The 15,259-nt window shown below is 47.2% G+C and overlaps 1 protein-coding gene across 4 annotated transcripts in view; it reads left to right on the top strand.

Annotated features, from left to right (window-relative positions):
- BDP1 (BDP1 general transcription factor IIIB subunit) overlaps positions 1-15,259 on the top strand; it is a 1,439,438-nt gene that overhangs the window by 329,655 nt on the left and 1,094,524 nt on the right. For 3 of the 4 annotated variants that reach the window (XM_085632359.1, XM_085632358.1, XM_085632356.1), the window contains exon 13: positions 2,412-2,595. In XM_085632359.1, the coding sequence (XP_085488485.1) occupies positions 2,412-2,595 (184 nt within the window). The remainder of the gene's footprint in view (positions 1-2,411; positions 2,596-15,259) is intronic. The other variant, XM_085632357.1, reaches the window with a different exon arrangement.

Below are 15,259 nucleotides of genomic sequence, written 5' to 3'. Positions count from 1 at the left end.
CACTTACAAAGCTAGAGTATAGACACTGGAGTTTGTAGGGGGGTCTTTACTTGTGCAGGGGCACCCTCATACTTAAAACCATGCACCCTGCCTGTGGGCTGTAAGGCTTACATTAGTGGTGACTTATAGGGTTTAAGTGCAGATACCGGGATATAAGAAAAACCTTATATCAGAAGTGAAAGGTACATGCGCCTTTTCATGCAGGCCCCAATGGCAGACCTGCGGGCACAGTTTGCATGGGCTCCCATGGGTGCCACAATACATGCTGCAGACTGTAGGAGACCCCTGGCGTACCAATGCCCTAGGTACCTTTATACCATATCCTAGGGACTTACAGAGGTGCATCAGTATACTAATTGTATGGCGTACGAAGGACTTAGCAGTGAATTGAGGCGAGAGCGCACCAACACTGAAGTCCTGATTAGCAGTATCCTAGTGTAGTACAGTTAAAACACACTGACACCAGGCAAAAAGTGTGGGTATCTATGCCAGAAAGATCCTACATTCCTACACTCTAAATGTTATTTTCGAAATTAGGGCTCAAGCTACTTCAGATGGGATGTGGCTTGAGATTTATAATAGGGAGATATAAGACAGCAGCTCTGTCTTATCTGAGAAGAAATAGTGTTAACAAGCATTTGGAATGCAATCGGTCTCGCCTTTGGGACCTTATATGTATTTAGCTATGCAGCACATTAGCCTGGGTGCTGAAACATCTACTGCTCTTTAACATGGAGGGAAAGTAAGCACCAAACTGCATAACACACCAGGTATTGGGAAGACATAGAGAGAAATACTGCTTATCAGCTGGAAATGGAATAGTCTAAAGCTCTGTTTTTAATATAAAATCAGGGTCTTGGGGGTCATATCACTGAAAATACAAGATTTGAAAATAAATATTATTGTCTATAGGTGCTCATGGAAGACAAGTTTCTATGGCCTGGAATCTAGGGAATGCTAAAGGGATTCTGGTATTTTACTGATCTCTGCTAATCATTTTTTCTCAAGAAAGTTAAATTGAGGCAGTTGAACAGAAAAAAAAAGTCCCTTAAAAAAGCGGAAGCAGATAAGTCCTGGGGCTGATCTCCAGAGCCCACAAAGTACATACAAGAGATCTTTCAGACAGCGCAAGTGCTGACTAGGCTCGACCTAAAAAGGATGAGATACGGGACACCAACCTTTATTTAGTAAGGCCTATGTGTCAGGAATAAACGTAAAGAACAATACAAATAAAATGAATTGCGCGATGTCAACAATAGGTAAGAAATAATACAAATATTCAAGATAAATTATTTTGCTGTAAAACACAACTTAAAGTGGAGGCAAACTGAATTGGATTGAAATAATACTTTATGCAAGACCACCAAGAGTACACTTGTACACACCCACCTGAACATCAAATTCTGAATGGATCATGTGGGCATGCCTGTTTAAACCGGGTCAAATATGAACACTTCATTGCCAGGCAGTGGATTTTGATGGACTGATGTGAATATTGTATGAGCTGTATTGCTCTTGAAAAGTATCATTTCATTAGATGCCCTACCAAAGTTGGTATGGTGATCTTGCAGTGATATGAGCATGATGGGAAGGAATTGCTTTGTGAATTCTACTTGAGCATGATTTCTTATGACCAGGTATGGGAGTGAAAAGATGTAAAAGTTAGACACAGTATGTGTCTGACTGTGTCTGTATGCTTATTTCACTTGGTTTCAAGTGAATTTCTGGGTATACAGTTGGTGTGAAGTTTTTAAAAACACTAGGGAATAATAGAGCCACAGACTAACTGAATATATTTTATTGAGTAGTGTTTCAAGGGAAGCAAGTAGAGTCTGGGTGATCTCTAGTTAACTTATCTACAAACTAATGTGGTTTTGTTAACTGAAGCACCATTTCATTTCATAAAGCAATTAAGTGTTTCTATAGGTCGTATTTATGCTAATCTATATTTATCCTTCTCCATATCATTGTGATGTATACTAATAGGTTATTGGAAATGGTTAGACCTGTGTGCTTGTATTAATTAGTTTAAAAAATCCATCTCCTGTTAACATGTCTTTGCCCATTAGAACCTGCAGGGCAATCTTGAATGATTAGAGTCAGCCATAGCGCACTCAAATCCAAAATTGTCTCATTCAAATCCAAGGCATATTTCTGTGTCTCAACGGCTTTGTTTTCATTATTGATGTTTTAAGTTAAGGTTTCTGTTTGCTGTTAAGTAAAAATGCTTAAGTATTTTTACAGCATGAACTAGTTCTATGCCCTTTGGTTTAATTGGTTTATTAAGCACCCTGTCAATTTCTATGTGGGTACACATGAATGAAAGGTGTAAATAATCTGTAAACGTTTAAGAATTAAATTCTTACAGTACCAGGGTGATAAAAGATAATAACTATCTAAAAATGTATTAGCAGGCAAAATAAAAGCTTTGGAAGAATCTAGAGCTATTAGTGCGGATTCAACAAGCCATAAGGGGCAATCTGAACAAGCAGAGTCTAGAAGATCAGAGGAGGAGGATTTGCTGGGAGAAGGACCTCCAGAATATCATCCTCCAACCAGTGAAGAAGCTGAAAAAGAGAATGACGACTTGAGCAGGTGATTTTGATTTGGTATTAATAAAGCCACTTCTGGAGGCCTTCAAAAAATCTTGTATGTTGCTGAATGTGCATTCCATCCGAGAAGTATGGCTGCTGCTGCCTTTTGTAGCCTTCTGCATAGCGTTGTGCCAGTTGTGTTCAGATATATTATCAATGAGTTGTTTTTGATGCAATTTTCCATCTACTGTATTTCCCCTGTTCACCTATTTGTAAACTGTGCTGCAATGTTAATAATTTTATATACAAACTTGATATCTAGGTGCATTAATTTTCCAAAACGTAATCAGTAAACTAGCCGGTGTCAGTAATTCACAAGCCCGTGTGATTTATTTCACTTTTGCTCATCTTATTCAAAGAAGTGTGAGATGCAACCTCTAGGCTCGAACCCTGGTTTCCAGCACCAAAGTGGGCAGTTTAAGTCGACTGACCACATCCTCTCCCCCATCTGGTAGTGAGAGCGATATCTGATGCGAGAACATTAGCTCTCATAGTGTAAAGCTACCCCTGCGAATGTAACCTTTGGGTGAAAGTGTGATTACGTGTCAGATACCCCAGCCAGCCGCAGTGACGACTAATTATGTCACCTGGAGCCTTTTCCAAAACGTTATGTAAACAGTCCATCAGCTGCTGAACTCCGTCCCTCTAAGCGCCCCACCCCCGCCTCACTCTCTCCACCTCTGCTTCTCTCTCTTTCCCTCACAGCGGCAGTTTCCATCTTTCCCGCATTTTACCTCTCACTTTGGCTATTTCCTTCTGTTAAGTCTTGTCTCCAGTTCCAGGTGTCCGGGTTCAATAAGTACGTTCGGCTTCACTGTCCCCAGGCTCTTCTTCACACTGCTCGCATGGGTTAACCAACACTCCCTGGGTTTCTTTGGGTTGGTCCAGCTGTCCAGGCTTGCTCCTGACGATAGCTAGGGTTTTCTCTTTAAAGCAGTTGCACAATGTAGAATTCCCCGTACTAGTGTGAGTGAGCATTTAAATTCTTTTAAAAACACTGAGGTAAATTTTATGCTCCAATTTTTACTACGGAAAGAAAAATCGAAATATAACACGTATGGAATTACAACAGTTGAAAACGGAGATATGCAGTGTTGAAAACGGAGGTATTGCAGGTTTGTCTGTGCGTTATGCATGCGACAGGATAACTCTGCCTGCACTTCACTGCGGGATTAAACGGCGCATGTGAAATGGGCAAGGAATAATTAAAAAAACAAATATTACGGTTATTCAATTGAATGGCCCTGCTGTGCACAGACCTTTAGGGGTCAGTAACCCTCGTGACCTGCACACTAGGCATACATCCAACTAAAGGGGCGTGAAAAGTTATTCCATAATTCAATCAAAGGCTCACCTTATATTATTCAATAAACAGCAGATTTTAACAATTATTCCTGACTTGGCTCATATCACACTATATACAAATCAGTTATTCTCTGCATACAATGTGAGCCTCCGGACATAAGAATGTGTTTCTGATTGTTAATAGACTTTCGTTTGGCTCATATTTAAGAATACAATGAGCTATTCTCGGCACGAAATTTGAGTTCAAACTTCAAAAATTATTTTTTCCATAGTAAATATTTAATGACTTTTTCTACTACTCAATTGCCTAGGTATATGTATGTAGAATAATAATAGGTTGTCATATATCATGATGAGTAATTGTGACCATCTGGTGGCTATTGTATAATATACGATGAGCCTATGATCAGATTATAAAATAACTTAGTTGAAAGTAAAAAATTATAACAGTGGTGGCAAGTTGGGTAGATACCCAGGAGTCACAGGGGGTGAAGTCCCACATAAACATTAACAAGCATTTGCAATGCATTTACGCGAGTTTGAGCTATTGTCATTGCAAATGACAGTGCCTTTTATTTTTGTTTTGGTAGCGAAACAAGACATTGCTCAGAGGCGGGGTTCTGTGTCTCCCCCATGCATCAAATCTGGGAGATAAGTATGGCACATTGTAGAGTTATGGAGCTGGAAGATTACAAGGGTCTAGGTTGCCGGAAGAAGTTTGATAAAATCGGGACAGTTGGGAGGCAGATGCTGATTGTGAGTTGGAACGAGACGGGAAGCCGTCCGTACCTTTGTTACTGACTGAGTGGGTCAGGGCCGTACGTATCTACTGACTTCGCATGTACGGTAGTTGGGGCTAAAGGACGGGGAGGTGAGGTCATGGGACTTGGGCAATGAAGAGGAGAGTATTGAGCTACAGTTATAACTTGACCGGCTTGGGGTGACTCTGGCAGTCAAGGTGGCTAGTTCTGATAAGTTGTTGTTGCTGTATATGCGGTTATGTATAAAATAATAAAAATAACAAACAAACAAAAGTCCCCTCCAAAAGTGTCATGGTTTAAATCAAAGTTGCAGATGCTGTAAGAAAATGTCCTTGTCGTATCCAAGTGACAAGCATGTGGTGCCTGGGCTCGGAACATGAAGCTGCAGCCTTCGACTCCTTATGCAGCTGAAACCATCACAGAGCTGAAGGCTAAGATGTTTTTGGCAAATGTATGCAGGGATTCATCAAAGCATTCCCCTCAATGTTCAGTTAAGTCTTTTGATGGAGAACAATCTACCAAACGATCTTTCTCCAGAAAACACTATACATCTGAGGTACAGTCATCTTCTTCGAGGAAACGGTCCAACTCTTGTGACTGTTTAGAATCTGAACGCTGTTCTCTGATGTCGAACTCTTCCTCATCTGTGAAAATCTCAATATTCAAGAAGATTAAGCCTGAGTTCCCAACCACATCGTCTGACCCTATGCAGGTTGAGGGCTTCTAGCTAGCTATAGTGGATTTATTCAGGATGACACCAGTAGCCTCTAGGGTACTCTCCAAAGATTAATCCTGCAGGTTGGCGGTTCAGACCCAACTCCATACCTCCTTGTGCTCAGGCACTTAACAAGCATTTGCAATGCAATAGGTCTCTCATCGTTAAAGGTAGAGCTGTGGGCGTTGGAGTTATTATATTTGCATAGCACTATTGCCAATGGTTTGCAATAGGTCGCGCATTTGGGAGAGTTTATGCTATTGGCATTGTAAATGGCAATGCCTTTTATTCATCTGTTTTGATAATTAAATATTAATAAAAGGCATTGGGGTTTACAATGGCTTAAACTCTTGTAAATGCAAGACCTATTTCATTTCAAAGAAGCGGCTGCCTTTGTCCCGGGCTGCTTGGAAAGTGAAAGCGTGTACGGCGCCTTCAATGTTGCAGGAAAGCATTTCATGCCTGAAGTAGGAGAAACTGAACTTGCCGGTATCGAGGTCGTGTTTAGTAGTGGAGAGTAATTTTGAGCAAAAGACCATACACCTAGCTCTTAGTGCAAAGGTGCCGAAAGGCGTTCCATGGATTACAAGAGGAATACGATAAAGCCACTGTTCACGTTGTAACCGCAAGTTTATATTTGAGAACAGCGTTCAAGGTCTTCCATTAAGATTTTCCCCTGACGAAGGGACAGGCAGTCCCGAAATGCATTGGGCTGGATTTTCTTTGTGATCTCTTATTGTTTTTTAAGAATGAAAATGTATATTTCATAACGATCAGCCGAAGTGATCAATAAAATCAAGTGAATTTCGAAATTATTTAGAAACCATGCAATGAGCAGTAAATTGTATGTTGAAAACAGCAGAAAATATTTGTTTTATTGTGTAATTTATGTTAAAAACTTGTATAATTTTAGTATTTAACCCCCCAGCTGTGCACGTTTTGAGTCCAGGTTGCCCACAAGGGACCTGGCCGTTTTTTTTTTTAATCATATGATGTCAGGCAGACATATGTCAAACGTTGCACGCAACACAGTTTGAAATAGTTAGTCACTAACGCTAATCTTAGCGCAAACAGGTGTGCATAATCCACTCTCTCAACCTTGAAGTAAGAGAAAGTCATTAAAGAAAATAGTGCTTACAGACTAATTAAGACATACAGTGTAACGACAGAAGTAAAAGGGCCAGTTCTCATTGGAGGTTACAAATGAAGACAAGGCGGTACTAAGGATGGACTAACAAGCCTATTACTGAATCAGAAGCCAGCATTTACAAAGGACAATGACACAAGCCAATGACAAATATGGGAGGAGAGTGGGCGGAGATTCAAGTACATACTCGAATAGAGCATGCCTTGCAGAGCAGCACAAGCGCTGCCCAGGCTCACCCTAAAAAGGGGAGGGGAGGGGATGAGAGGAGAGAGAGTTTTATTCTTTGCAGCAGAGTAAGCATGAGCCTATTGAAAAGCAGAGTTTCTGATTGAGGTATTTTGGAATATGGAGGTTCGGAGTTTTAAAAAGTAATGCAGGCATTCCTGATGGTGCAACATGCCACTACTGGGAGGCATTTGAGGTAGGCAAGTGCAGGGGTAATGTGATCTCATTGTTCGTATCTTTGGGGAACAAGACTAAATATGTAGCACTGATCTGAGGAGGGAAGGCCCGGAGGAAGGAGTCATAGTCTACATAGTCTTATAAGGGCCCCCATTGCCAGCTTCAGATACTGCAAGGAGAGAACGTCTTTGAGATTCTTACGTCTGTGAAGGTGGAATTTGGCAGATTCAGTCATGGCTTGGATGTGGCTTTTAGGGTTGAAGTTTGAATCAGCAAGAGATTCCAGAAACTTATGAAGGTATCTGATTGTAGAGGGATACCTGCCATTTTAGGGATTCAAGCCAGATGAGGTCAGTCGCAAGGTTACGTTTGGGTGTGAAGAAGAGAAATCCAATCCTCTGTGCATTACATTTAAAATGCTTTTGCTCCATCCACTTATAATGGGTGTGCTGAGTGTGGATATTAATTTGACAATAAATTAAGGGGAACCCATATTAAGACAGTTCTGAGTGACAGCAGTGTATTGGTGGAAGTAGACGCCAAGGTCACTCAGGGGTTCTACAAATATATTAAAGAGAACTATTTCAAGAATGGATCCCTGAGGAACACTGCATAAGATGGGGGTGGGGAGGGGGCAATGGGAGAGGAAGAAGAAAAGTTATTGCCAATTTTTACTGTTTGGGAGAGTTCTGCTAGGATTGGACCCACTGTCTGACAGTTCCCTCAAGGCCCCTCATATTTTTCAAAGTGTCCAGCAGAAATTGATGATCAACTGTAGCAGGGGCTGCATGAAGATATAAAAGGATTTGGAGGCATGCTCACCTTTATTGAAAGTGCAGGGGATGTCATTGATCACAGCGAGTGTTGTAGAGCCAATAGATCATTCTCACCTATATGATAGGTCGACAGAGAGGAAATACATTTCTCAATTACCATGGCCAAAAATGTTACACCTGAGATAGGGCAGTAATTTCCACATCACAGGGATCAAGATTGGGCTTTCTAAGGAGACATTTTACATGTGCAGTTTTGAGGCAGTTTGGCAAAATGCCATTTTGCAAAGACAAACGGGTGCGAGCAATCCAATGAAGATAGTCTGACAGATATTTAGACATGGTGGGAGGGACTGGATCAGACGAGTAAGAGGAGGGTTTGGTGTCGGACACAGCTGAAAGGTTTTTTAAACAATTAGGGAGAAAGTAGTCCAATTACACATTGGGTTATTGTTGGAATGTGAGGCGAAATCAGGATGGGAAATTATGGTACATTCAGGAGAAGGGATTGAGGAGAGTTCTGACCTGGCGGTAGAGGCTCTATTGAAGATATCATGTTCCTATCAGATACTGTTAATGTTGTTATTAACAAAATGATGAGAATCTATACATATAGGACCGTCATTTCTGGTGATGGAGGAAGCAGTGCACGATAGTTTAAGAACAATTGAACAAATTAGATTACTTTGTGTAACACAGCAATTCCACCTTTTTTTCCAAAGTGATCCTGCCTGATAATAATTCAGGCTGGATGGGAAAGTCACAGGAGTGATTCAGCACATTCAGTTAGAACAAGGGAGTCCAAGATGGCAGAGAGCTAGAATGTGCTTTGCCTTCTCTCCTCCACCCGCCGACTTATAGCACTGGCCTAGGGCTCTGAATCACATGAGAGGCGGCGGATTTACCCTCATCTACATCCAGGCATACTCCGCGACCTACCGGGGGCAGCTCCCAGAGCCTCCGTGACTGCGCTGCGCGCCTTTGGCCCGCAGCAGGCTCGAGCGGCGGAGAGGATGCGTGAGGCGGTGAAAGGCGCTGTCGAGGCTGTGGGGCTGGCGCTCTGGGGCCCCTGCTGTGAAGCGACACTGTCCTGTCGGAGCCTCCTCCCGGACTTGGGGCCTCTCCCGTCATAGCAGATTGGCGAGTGACGACAGCGGTGCACAACGGCTGAGTAGTGGGCGCCATCTTGTGGAGCGCGGCGACCCTCCGGTGGGATCCAACACGCACGGCGACTTCACGTGTGTGCCAGGAACAGGCTGAGGGTTCAGCGGGCTGTCGGGAGGCATTTCGGCCTCCGTCCCGACAGAACACACCGAGGGGGTCCTGGGGTGAGTCTTAACACGCCTTTATCCCGGGTCGCTGTCTCGACCCCCCCAGAGCCCCCTTGGAGACGCCTTGGCTTCGCTAGGCCTCGTGACAGGCCTCTCTCGACTACTGGCCACTAGCTGTGCACCTCGTTCTGGGCCTACGGGGAGGGACTCTGCCAGTCTCGCTCTCTGGGATCGCCGAACGGGACCCCCCTCTGCTGAAACCTGCGGCCTGTGTTGAGGACTTTGGCCTGCCGAACTCTGAGTCTAGAGACACGGGGACCAGCGTTGCACTAGTCACCGGGATCTGAGGCTGGCCACCGGGAGGCATTTTGGGTTTCGGCCTGGCAGACCACAATGAGGGGCTCTTGGGGTGAGTCATCACACGCTCTTATCCTCGGCTGCTGCTTTGACTCCCCGGAGCCCCCTTGAAGACGCCTAGACCTTGCCGGGCCCTGTGACAGTCCTGTCTGGACTCCGGGCCTCTGACTGCGCACCTCGTCCTGAGCCCACGGGGAGGGACCCTCACGGACTTACTCTCTGGGATTGGCTGAGCGGGACCCCCCTTGTTTTAATCCGCGGCCTAGCTCTGAGCACTTTGCCCCGCCGCCCTCTGAAGTTGGACACATGGGGACTAGCGTTGCACCAGTGACTGGAATCTGTGGCTGGCGATCGCCGTTGTGTCCCGGGACGTGCTTGACGTAGTCTTCCCCACACGTAGCCTCATCCTCGCACTAGAGGGCCGGGCATTGGGACTAACTACTGGCCTTCCCCTTCCGCTTTCCTAAGGCACACACTGTACCGTGCCCTGCTCTACTTGGGCCTAAGAGGTGAGAACGGCCCGGAGTTCTGTTGAAACCACGCAGACTGTCAGCTGACATCCTGCACCATCACGCACTGGGAGAGGCTTAGAGCGGACACGCAAACGACTGGTGCCTGAGTCATAGAGTGGGACCGACAGCCCGGGCGATACTGTGTTACGGAGATTCACCGCGCGGCTCAGTCATCAGCACCGGTCATACAGAGGATACCGAGTATGACATCCACCTGGGGCAGGAAGGATAAGCCACCCACAGGAGAAAAAACACTCAAGGACCTCTTTGCCTGGGCACAGTGTGGAGGTGGGGCAGCCTCAAGGACCTCTTTGCCTGGGCACAGAGTGGAGGTGAGGCAGCCTCCGGTCGGCCAGAGGCGACGAAGCAGATGGCCACCTCGCCGGATGTGCCAGTGACACAGGCATTTCTGGAATCCCTTTTTGCGGCCCTGCGAGATGATCTCCAGACGGTGAAGCGTGACCTCACGGCAGATATCAAAGACATTCGTAAGGATGTGGTTGACATAGGGGAGAGAGTGGCATCCCTGGAAGACAGAAGCGATACCCGGGACACTGAACTGGCCGCTATGCAACAGGAGGGCCTCCGGATTCACGAGCAGCAGGTGGACGTTCAATCCCACTTGGAGGACCTTGAGAACTGTTTCCATCGACACAATATTAGAATTAGAGGAGTGGGCACCAATGAAGAAGCTGGTGACATCTTTGGGTACGTGCGCGAGCTCTTCAACCATATCCTGGGTAACCCGCTGGACTCTGATCTCAAGCTGGACTGAGCGCACAGATTGGGTCTGCCTAGGGCGGCAACGGCACCCCCTGCAGACATTCTAGTCTGTGTCCAGGACTTTCACACCAAGGAAGAAATTCTATGCAAAGCTAGATCGCTTTAATCAATCGCCATCCAAAACCAAATGCTCATCCTCTACCAGGACCTCGCTGGCATCACACTCCAGAAACACAGGACCTTCCGGCCCATTACGGAGGCCCTGCGCCAACGCAATATCTCCTACCCCTGGGGGCACCCGTTCCGACTCGTGTTCCGGCATGACCGCAAGTTGTACCAGCTCCGCTCCCTATCGGAAGCAAGCAAGTTGTTGGGGATCACTATCCCGGAGGGGCAGTGCTCGGACCATGGGTCCACTGTCAGTCAACCAAAATGGAGGCAGCAACGTTGACGACGCCGTGTCAAGCGACCGGATCCACTGGTGGTTAAGAAAGAGCACCAGGCCGCCTTTGAGGCTCTGCCGAAAGCCTTGGCCAAGACATCGACCCGGCCTTCATGGAGTATCCTTCATTTGATGCTAGGGGTGTGGGGGGAGAGGGGGTGTGGGCTATTATTGGTCACACGACAACCCCATAGACTCTCTCTCTGTTCATCCTTGGATGACGGACTAATGATCAAAATCAAGACTCCTTTTTTGCACTTGTTGTGCCTTGTTTTTTCTGTTCTAATTTTGGCGGGTCCTTGCTTTCTTCTTCGCTTTATTCCATCTCTTCTTCTGTTTCTTTCATCGGGGGTCCCCCGGTCCATGGCGTGCTATTGCTTCCTCGTTCCCAGGTTAGCGCCGAGGGTCCTCTTTGGTAAACCTTTCCTGAGTTTTGCTCTCTCGCTGCTCATGCCAAGCGACTACCTCTTTTTTAGGTGTTAGATGCCACCATCCTCAGTTAAGATTCTCATCTTTATCGTGAGAGGGCTCAACAATCCCATTAAGCGTGGGGCATTTCTTTCCTATTTGGAGAGTACAGGGGCGGACATTTGCCTCCTTCAAGAGACACACTTACTCCCTAAGGACTGCCACAGGCTCAGGTCCTGTGCCTTCTCGTCACAATTCTTCTCTTCTAAATCCTCCAAGACTACAGGGGTAGCTATTGTGGTTTCTAAGGCTTTTCAGGGGAAGGTGGTGCAGAAAGTGGTGGAGATAAAGGGCAGGCTTCTCACTTACCAATTTGCCATAGGGGGCACACTCTAACTGCGGGGTCTATCTACACCCGTAATGAGGGCAAGGAACTGTTCCTGCACAAGGCCCTCACTGAAGCTACGGCAACACCGGAGCGTCCTAAATTAATAGGGGGAGATGTCAACTTAGTGTTCGACAATGATTTGGACAAATCGGCACAGCGCACAAGTCAAGTTGGCGCACTCTCGCCCACCGGGCTCACCAGATTACACGACCTAGGCCTCTCAGATTTATGGAGACACCATCACCCTCGGTTGCGAGAATTCTCATATTATTCTAACGCACACAAGACGTATGCCCGACTAGACTACTTTCTGGGTTCAAAGTCTCTCCGCGATGTCACGCTCTTGGCCGACATACTAGTGGCGTCCCTGTCCGACCACACCCTTGTGGAGGTCACACTAGCCCTTCCACTGCTTCGGAGACCGTCTAGACACTGGCGCTTCCGCAACACACTATTACACCGACCAGATGTGGTTGCTCAGATAAAACGTACACTAGAGGACTATTTAGTGCACAATAACAACCCTGACACGGCCCTGTCCACCAGATGGGAGGCACTTAAGACGGTCATTAGGGGTGAAGTCATCGCTATGTCCTCCGCAGACAACGGACCGTAAAGCGAAACGGGAGGAGCTGACACAAAAGGTGCGAGTGCTGGAGCAGATGCAGCAGCGCACCGGGGCCCCACGCATATGGCAACAACTAATGGCAGCTCGGGCACAGCTGACAGCCCTTGATCGTAACTGGGCGGAGTATGCTGCAGTGCGTCTACGGCACTCCTCCTACACCGGTGGGTATAAATGTGGGCGACTGCTCGCGCATAAGCTTCGGGAGGCTCGGCAACGCGAGGGAGTTCAGGAAATCAAGGACCAGGCAGGAGTGCTTTGCTCGGATGATGCAGCTATTGCCGAGACTTTCCGCAATTTCTATGACTACCTTTATGACGAATAGCCTTTGGAGAGAGCGGTTATAGACACCTATCTAGCGCAGGCCAGCCTTCCCGCTCTGACACCGGATCAGGCGGCTCACATACAGAGGGAGATTAGACCTGAGGAAGTCATAGCAGCTATTGCTCACCTGAAGCTGGGCAAATCACCAGGGCCCAACGTCTACACCGCAGGTTTTTATAAGCAGTTTTGCTCAACGCTCACTCCCCTACCACCCGACTTTTCAGTTCTTTCGTGGCGCCTGGAACAACCCCCCCCATCCATGCTGGAGGCAGCAATAGCCGTTATCCCTAAGCCGGGGAAGGACAAGACGAATTGTGGGTCATATCGGCTCATATCTGCCCATCTCGCTCTTGAACATTGATCTGAAGCTCTACACTGTCATATTGGCCGCCCGGCTCGTCCCCTATATGCCCGGGTTGGTGGACCCTGATCAGGCTGGATTTATCCCGCAGAGGCAGACGAATGACATCACTAAACGTGTCACGCACCTCATAGAGAAGGTCTCTTGCATACCGGGAGATTATATGCTCCTCACCATAGATGCGGAGAAGGCCTTTGACCGTGTCCACTGGCCCTACCTCGAACAGGCACTGGTCCGAGTTGGCCTAGGGGACAAGATGCGGACACACATTTTTAACTGCTACCGGTCTCCCACAGCTACGGTAAGGATCAATGGCCACACGTCCACCCCGTTCCTTATTAGTAGAGGCACGAGGCAGGGGTGCCTTTTGTCGCCCTTTCTCTTTGCCATCTATATGGAATCTGTGGCGCAGAGAGTTAGGGACCACCCCCAAATCATTTGCTTCGGAGGGGACACCCACACTATAAGTTTATATGAGGACGATGTGCTGGTTTAGCAAACCCTGGGATGACCTTGGGGGCTTTCTTTGAGGAACTGGACACTTTTGCGAACGCCTCCGGATTGAAGGTTAATCTGTCAATCTACAGTGCTGAATCTCTCCTTGTCGCCGCAAGAGCGGGCGGATCTACAAGTTAGACATCCGCTGCAATAGTCCGATGATGTTATCCCTTATCTGGGTATCCAGTTGGCCCCAACACTGCAGGCCATGAGAACGGCCAACTACTCCTAACTTCACTCACACATCCATACCGAACTGCGGAGATGGAAACACTCTCAAATCTCGTGGCTGGGGTGGGTTGCGGCTATTAAAATGACGATCCTACCTAAAATCTTATACCTTTTCCAGACGCTCGCCGTACCACCTCCCACCGGTTGGTTACAGAAAGTGCAACCGGAACTCTCTCTTTTCATTTGGCAAGGGCGCAAACCGAGAAAGAAGCGGTTAGTTAGCTTTCTCCCACCTCACGAAGGGGGCCTTGGGATTCTGAACCTCACGCTCTAGTATAGCGCTGCGCAGCTTCGTCACTTGGTCGAATGGAGCCGGGCTGAATCTGAGAAACACTGGCTTTTTCAAGGCCGCGCAGTGGCTGGTACATCTCTCATGAAGGTTTCCTTTCTCCGGACGTCCCATCGTCCCCCCAACTTATACGCCTCATTGGTGACACGCACAACCCTCGCAGTCTGGGATCGAATTAACACGCGCCATGGCCTAACAACCTTCCCTTACCCACTCACATCCCTATTTGATAACCCTGATTTTAGCCCCGGGATGGGCCCGCAGTCCTTTTCATTGTGGAGAGAGGCCGGATGCCGAGTCCTGTGCCTCTTATTTGCTAAAGGTGACATTATCCCCTTCTCGCAACTCAGGGCCGACTACGATCTCCCCGAATCTGAACGCTTGCACTACTTACAGGTGCAACACTGGGCCATGCACCCTGGCAACCCAACACAAGCGGCTAGCCTTCTTACCCCCTATGAACGGTGGCTCATCACACGCTCTTCGAACAAGAAGCTGATCTCAGATTTGTATAAGATGCTCTTGACCCGTTAGTCCCACACTTATTATGTGGGATGTGCGCGCTGAGAGAGGGATCTTGGGCGTAACCTTAGCCCCAAGGAGTGGGAGGGTGCATGTTACAGAGCATGCCACACAGCTACACACGTAGGCCTTACTGAAACTTTCACCAAACTTGTCTATTACTGGTATTACACCCTGGAGAGACTCCACCAAGCTGACATGACACAGAGCCCTGAGTGCTGGAGGGGGGTACGGGAAGAGGGGCACACTGGTTCACCTTCTATGGGACTGTGAACACCTCTGGGCATACTGGACGCAAATACTTGACGATGTTGACAAACACCTTTGACACCAACATACCTAGGCTCCCGGCATATGTCCTGTTGGGGGTACCTAAACCACTCCTCTAGCCCTTGAAATCTAGGCTTGGGAAGCAGTTAGCCATAGCACTGGGCACAGCCATTCAGAACATATTAATTCACTGGAGAACTCCTCATATTCCTGCACACACTGGTTGGTACCAACGACTGTGGCACGTAGTGGGCATGTAAAAGATCTCCCTTACTCTAGCTGGGAAAGGTTCCTCCTTTAGCAAACTTTCGCAGCCATTTCTCCCCCTGCTTGCACAAGAT

Source organism: Triturus cristatus, chromosome 2_1, assembly GCF_964204655.1.
Source record: "Triturus cristatus chromosome 2_1, aTriCri1.1, whole genome shotgun sequence".
NCBI classification, from domain to species: Eukaryota; Metazoa; Chordata; class Amphibia; order Caudata; family Salamandridae; genus Triturus; species Triturus cristatus.
The sequence above is the reverse complement of the archived record's forward strand: the minus strand, read 5'-3'. Positions and strand labels throughout refer to the sequence as shown.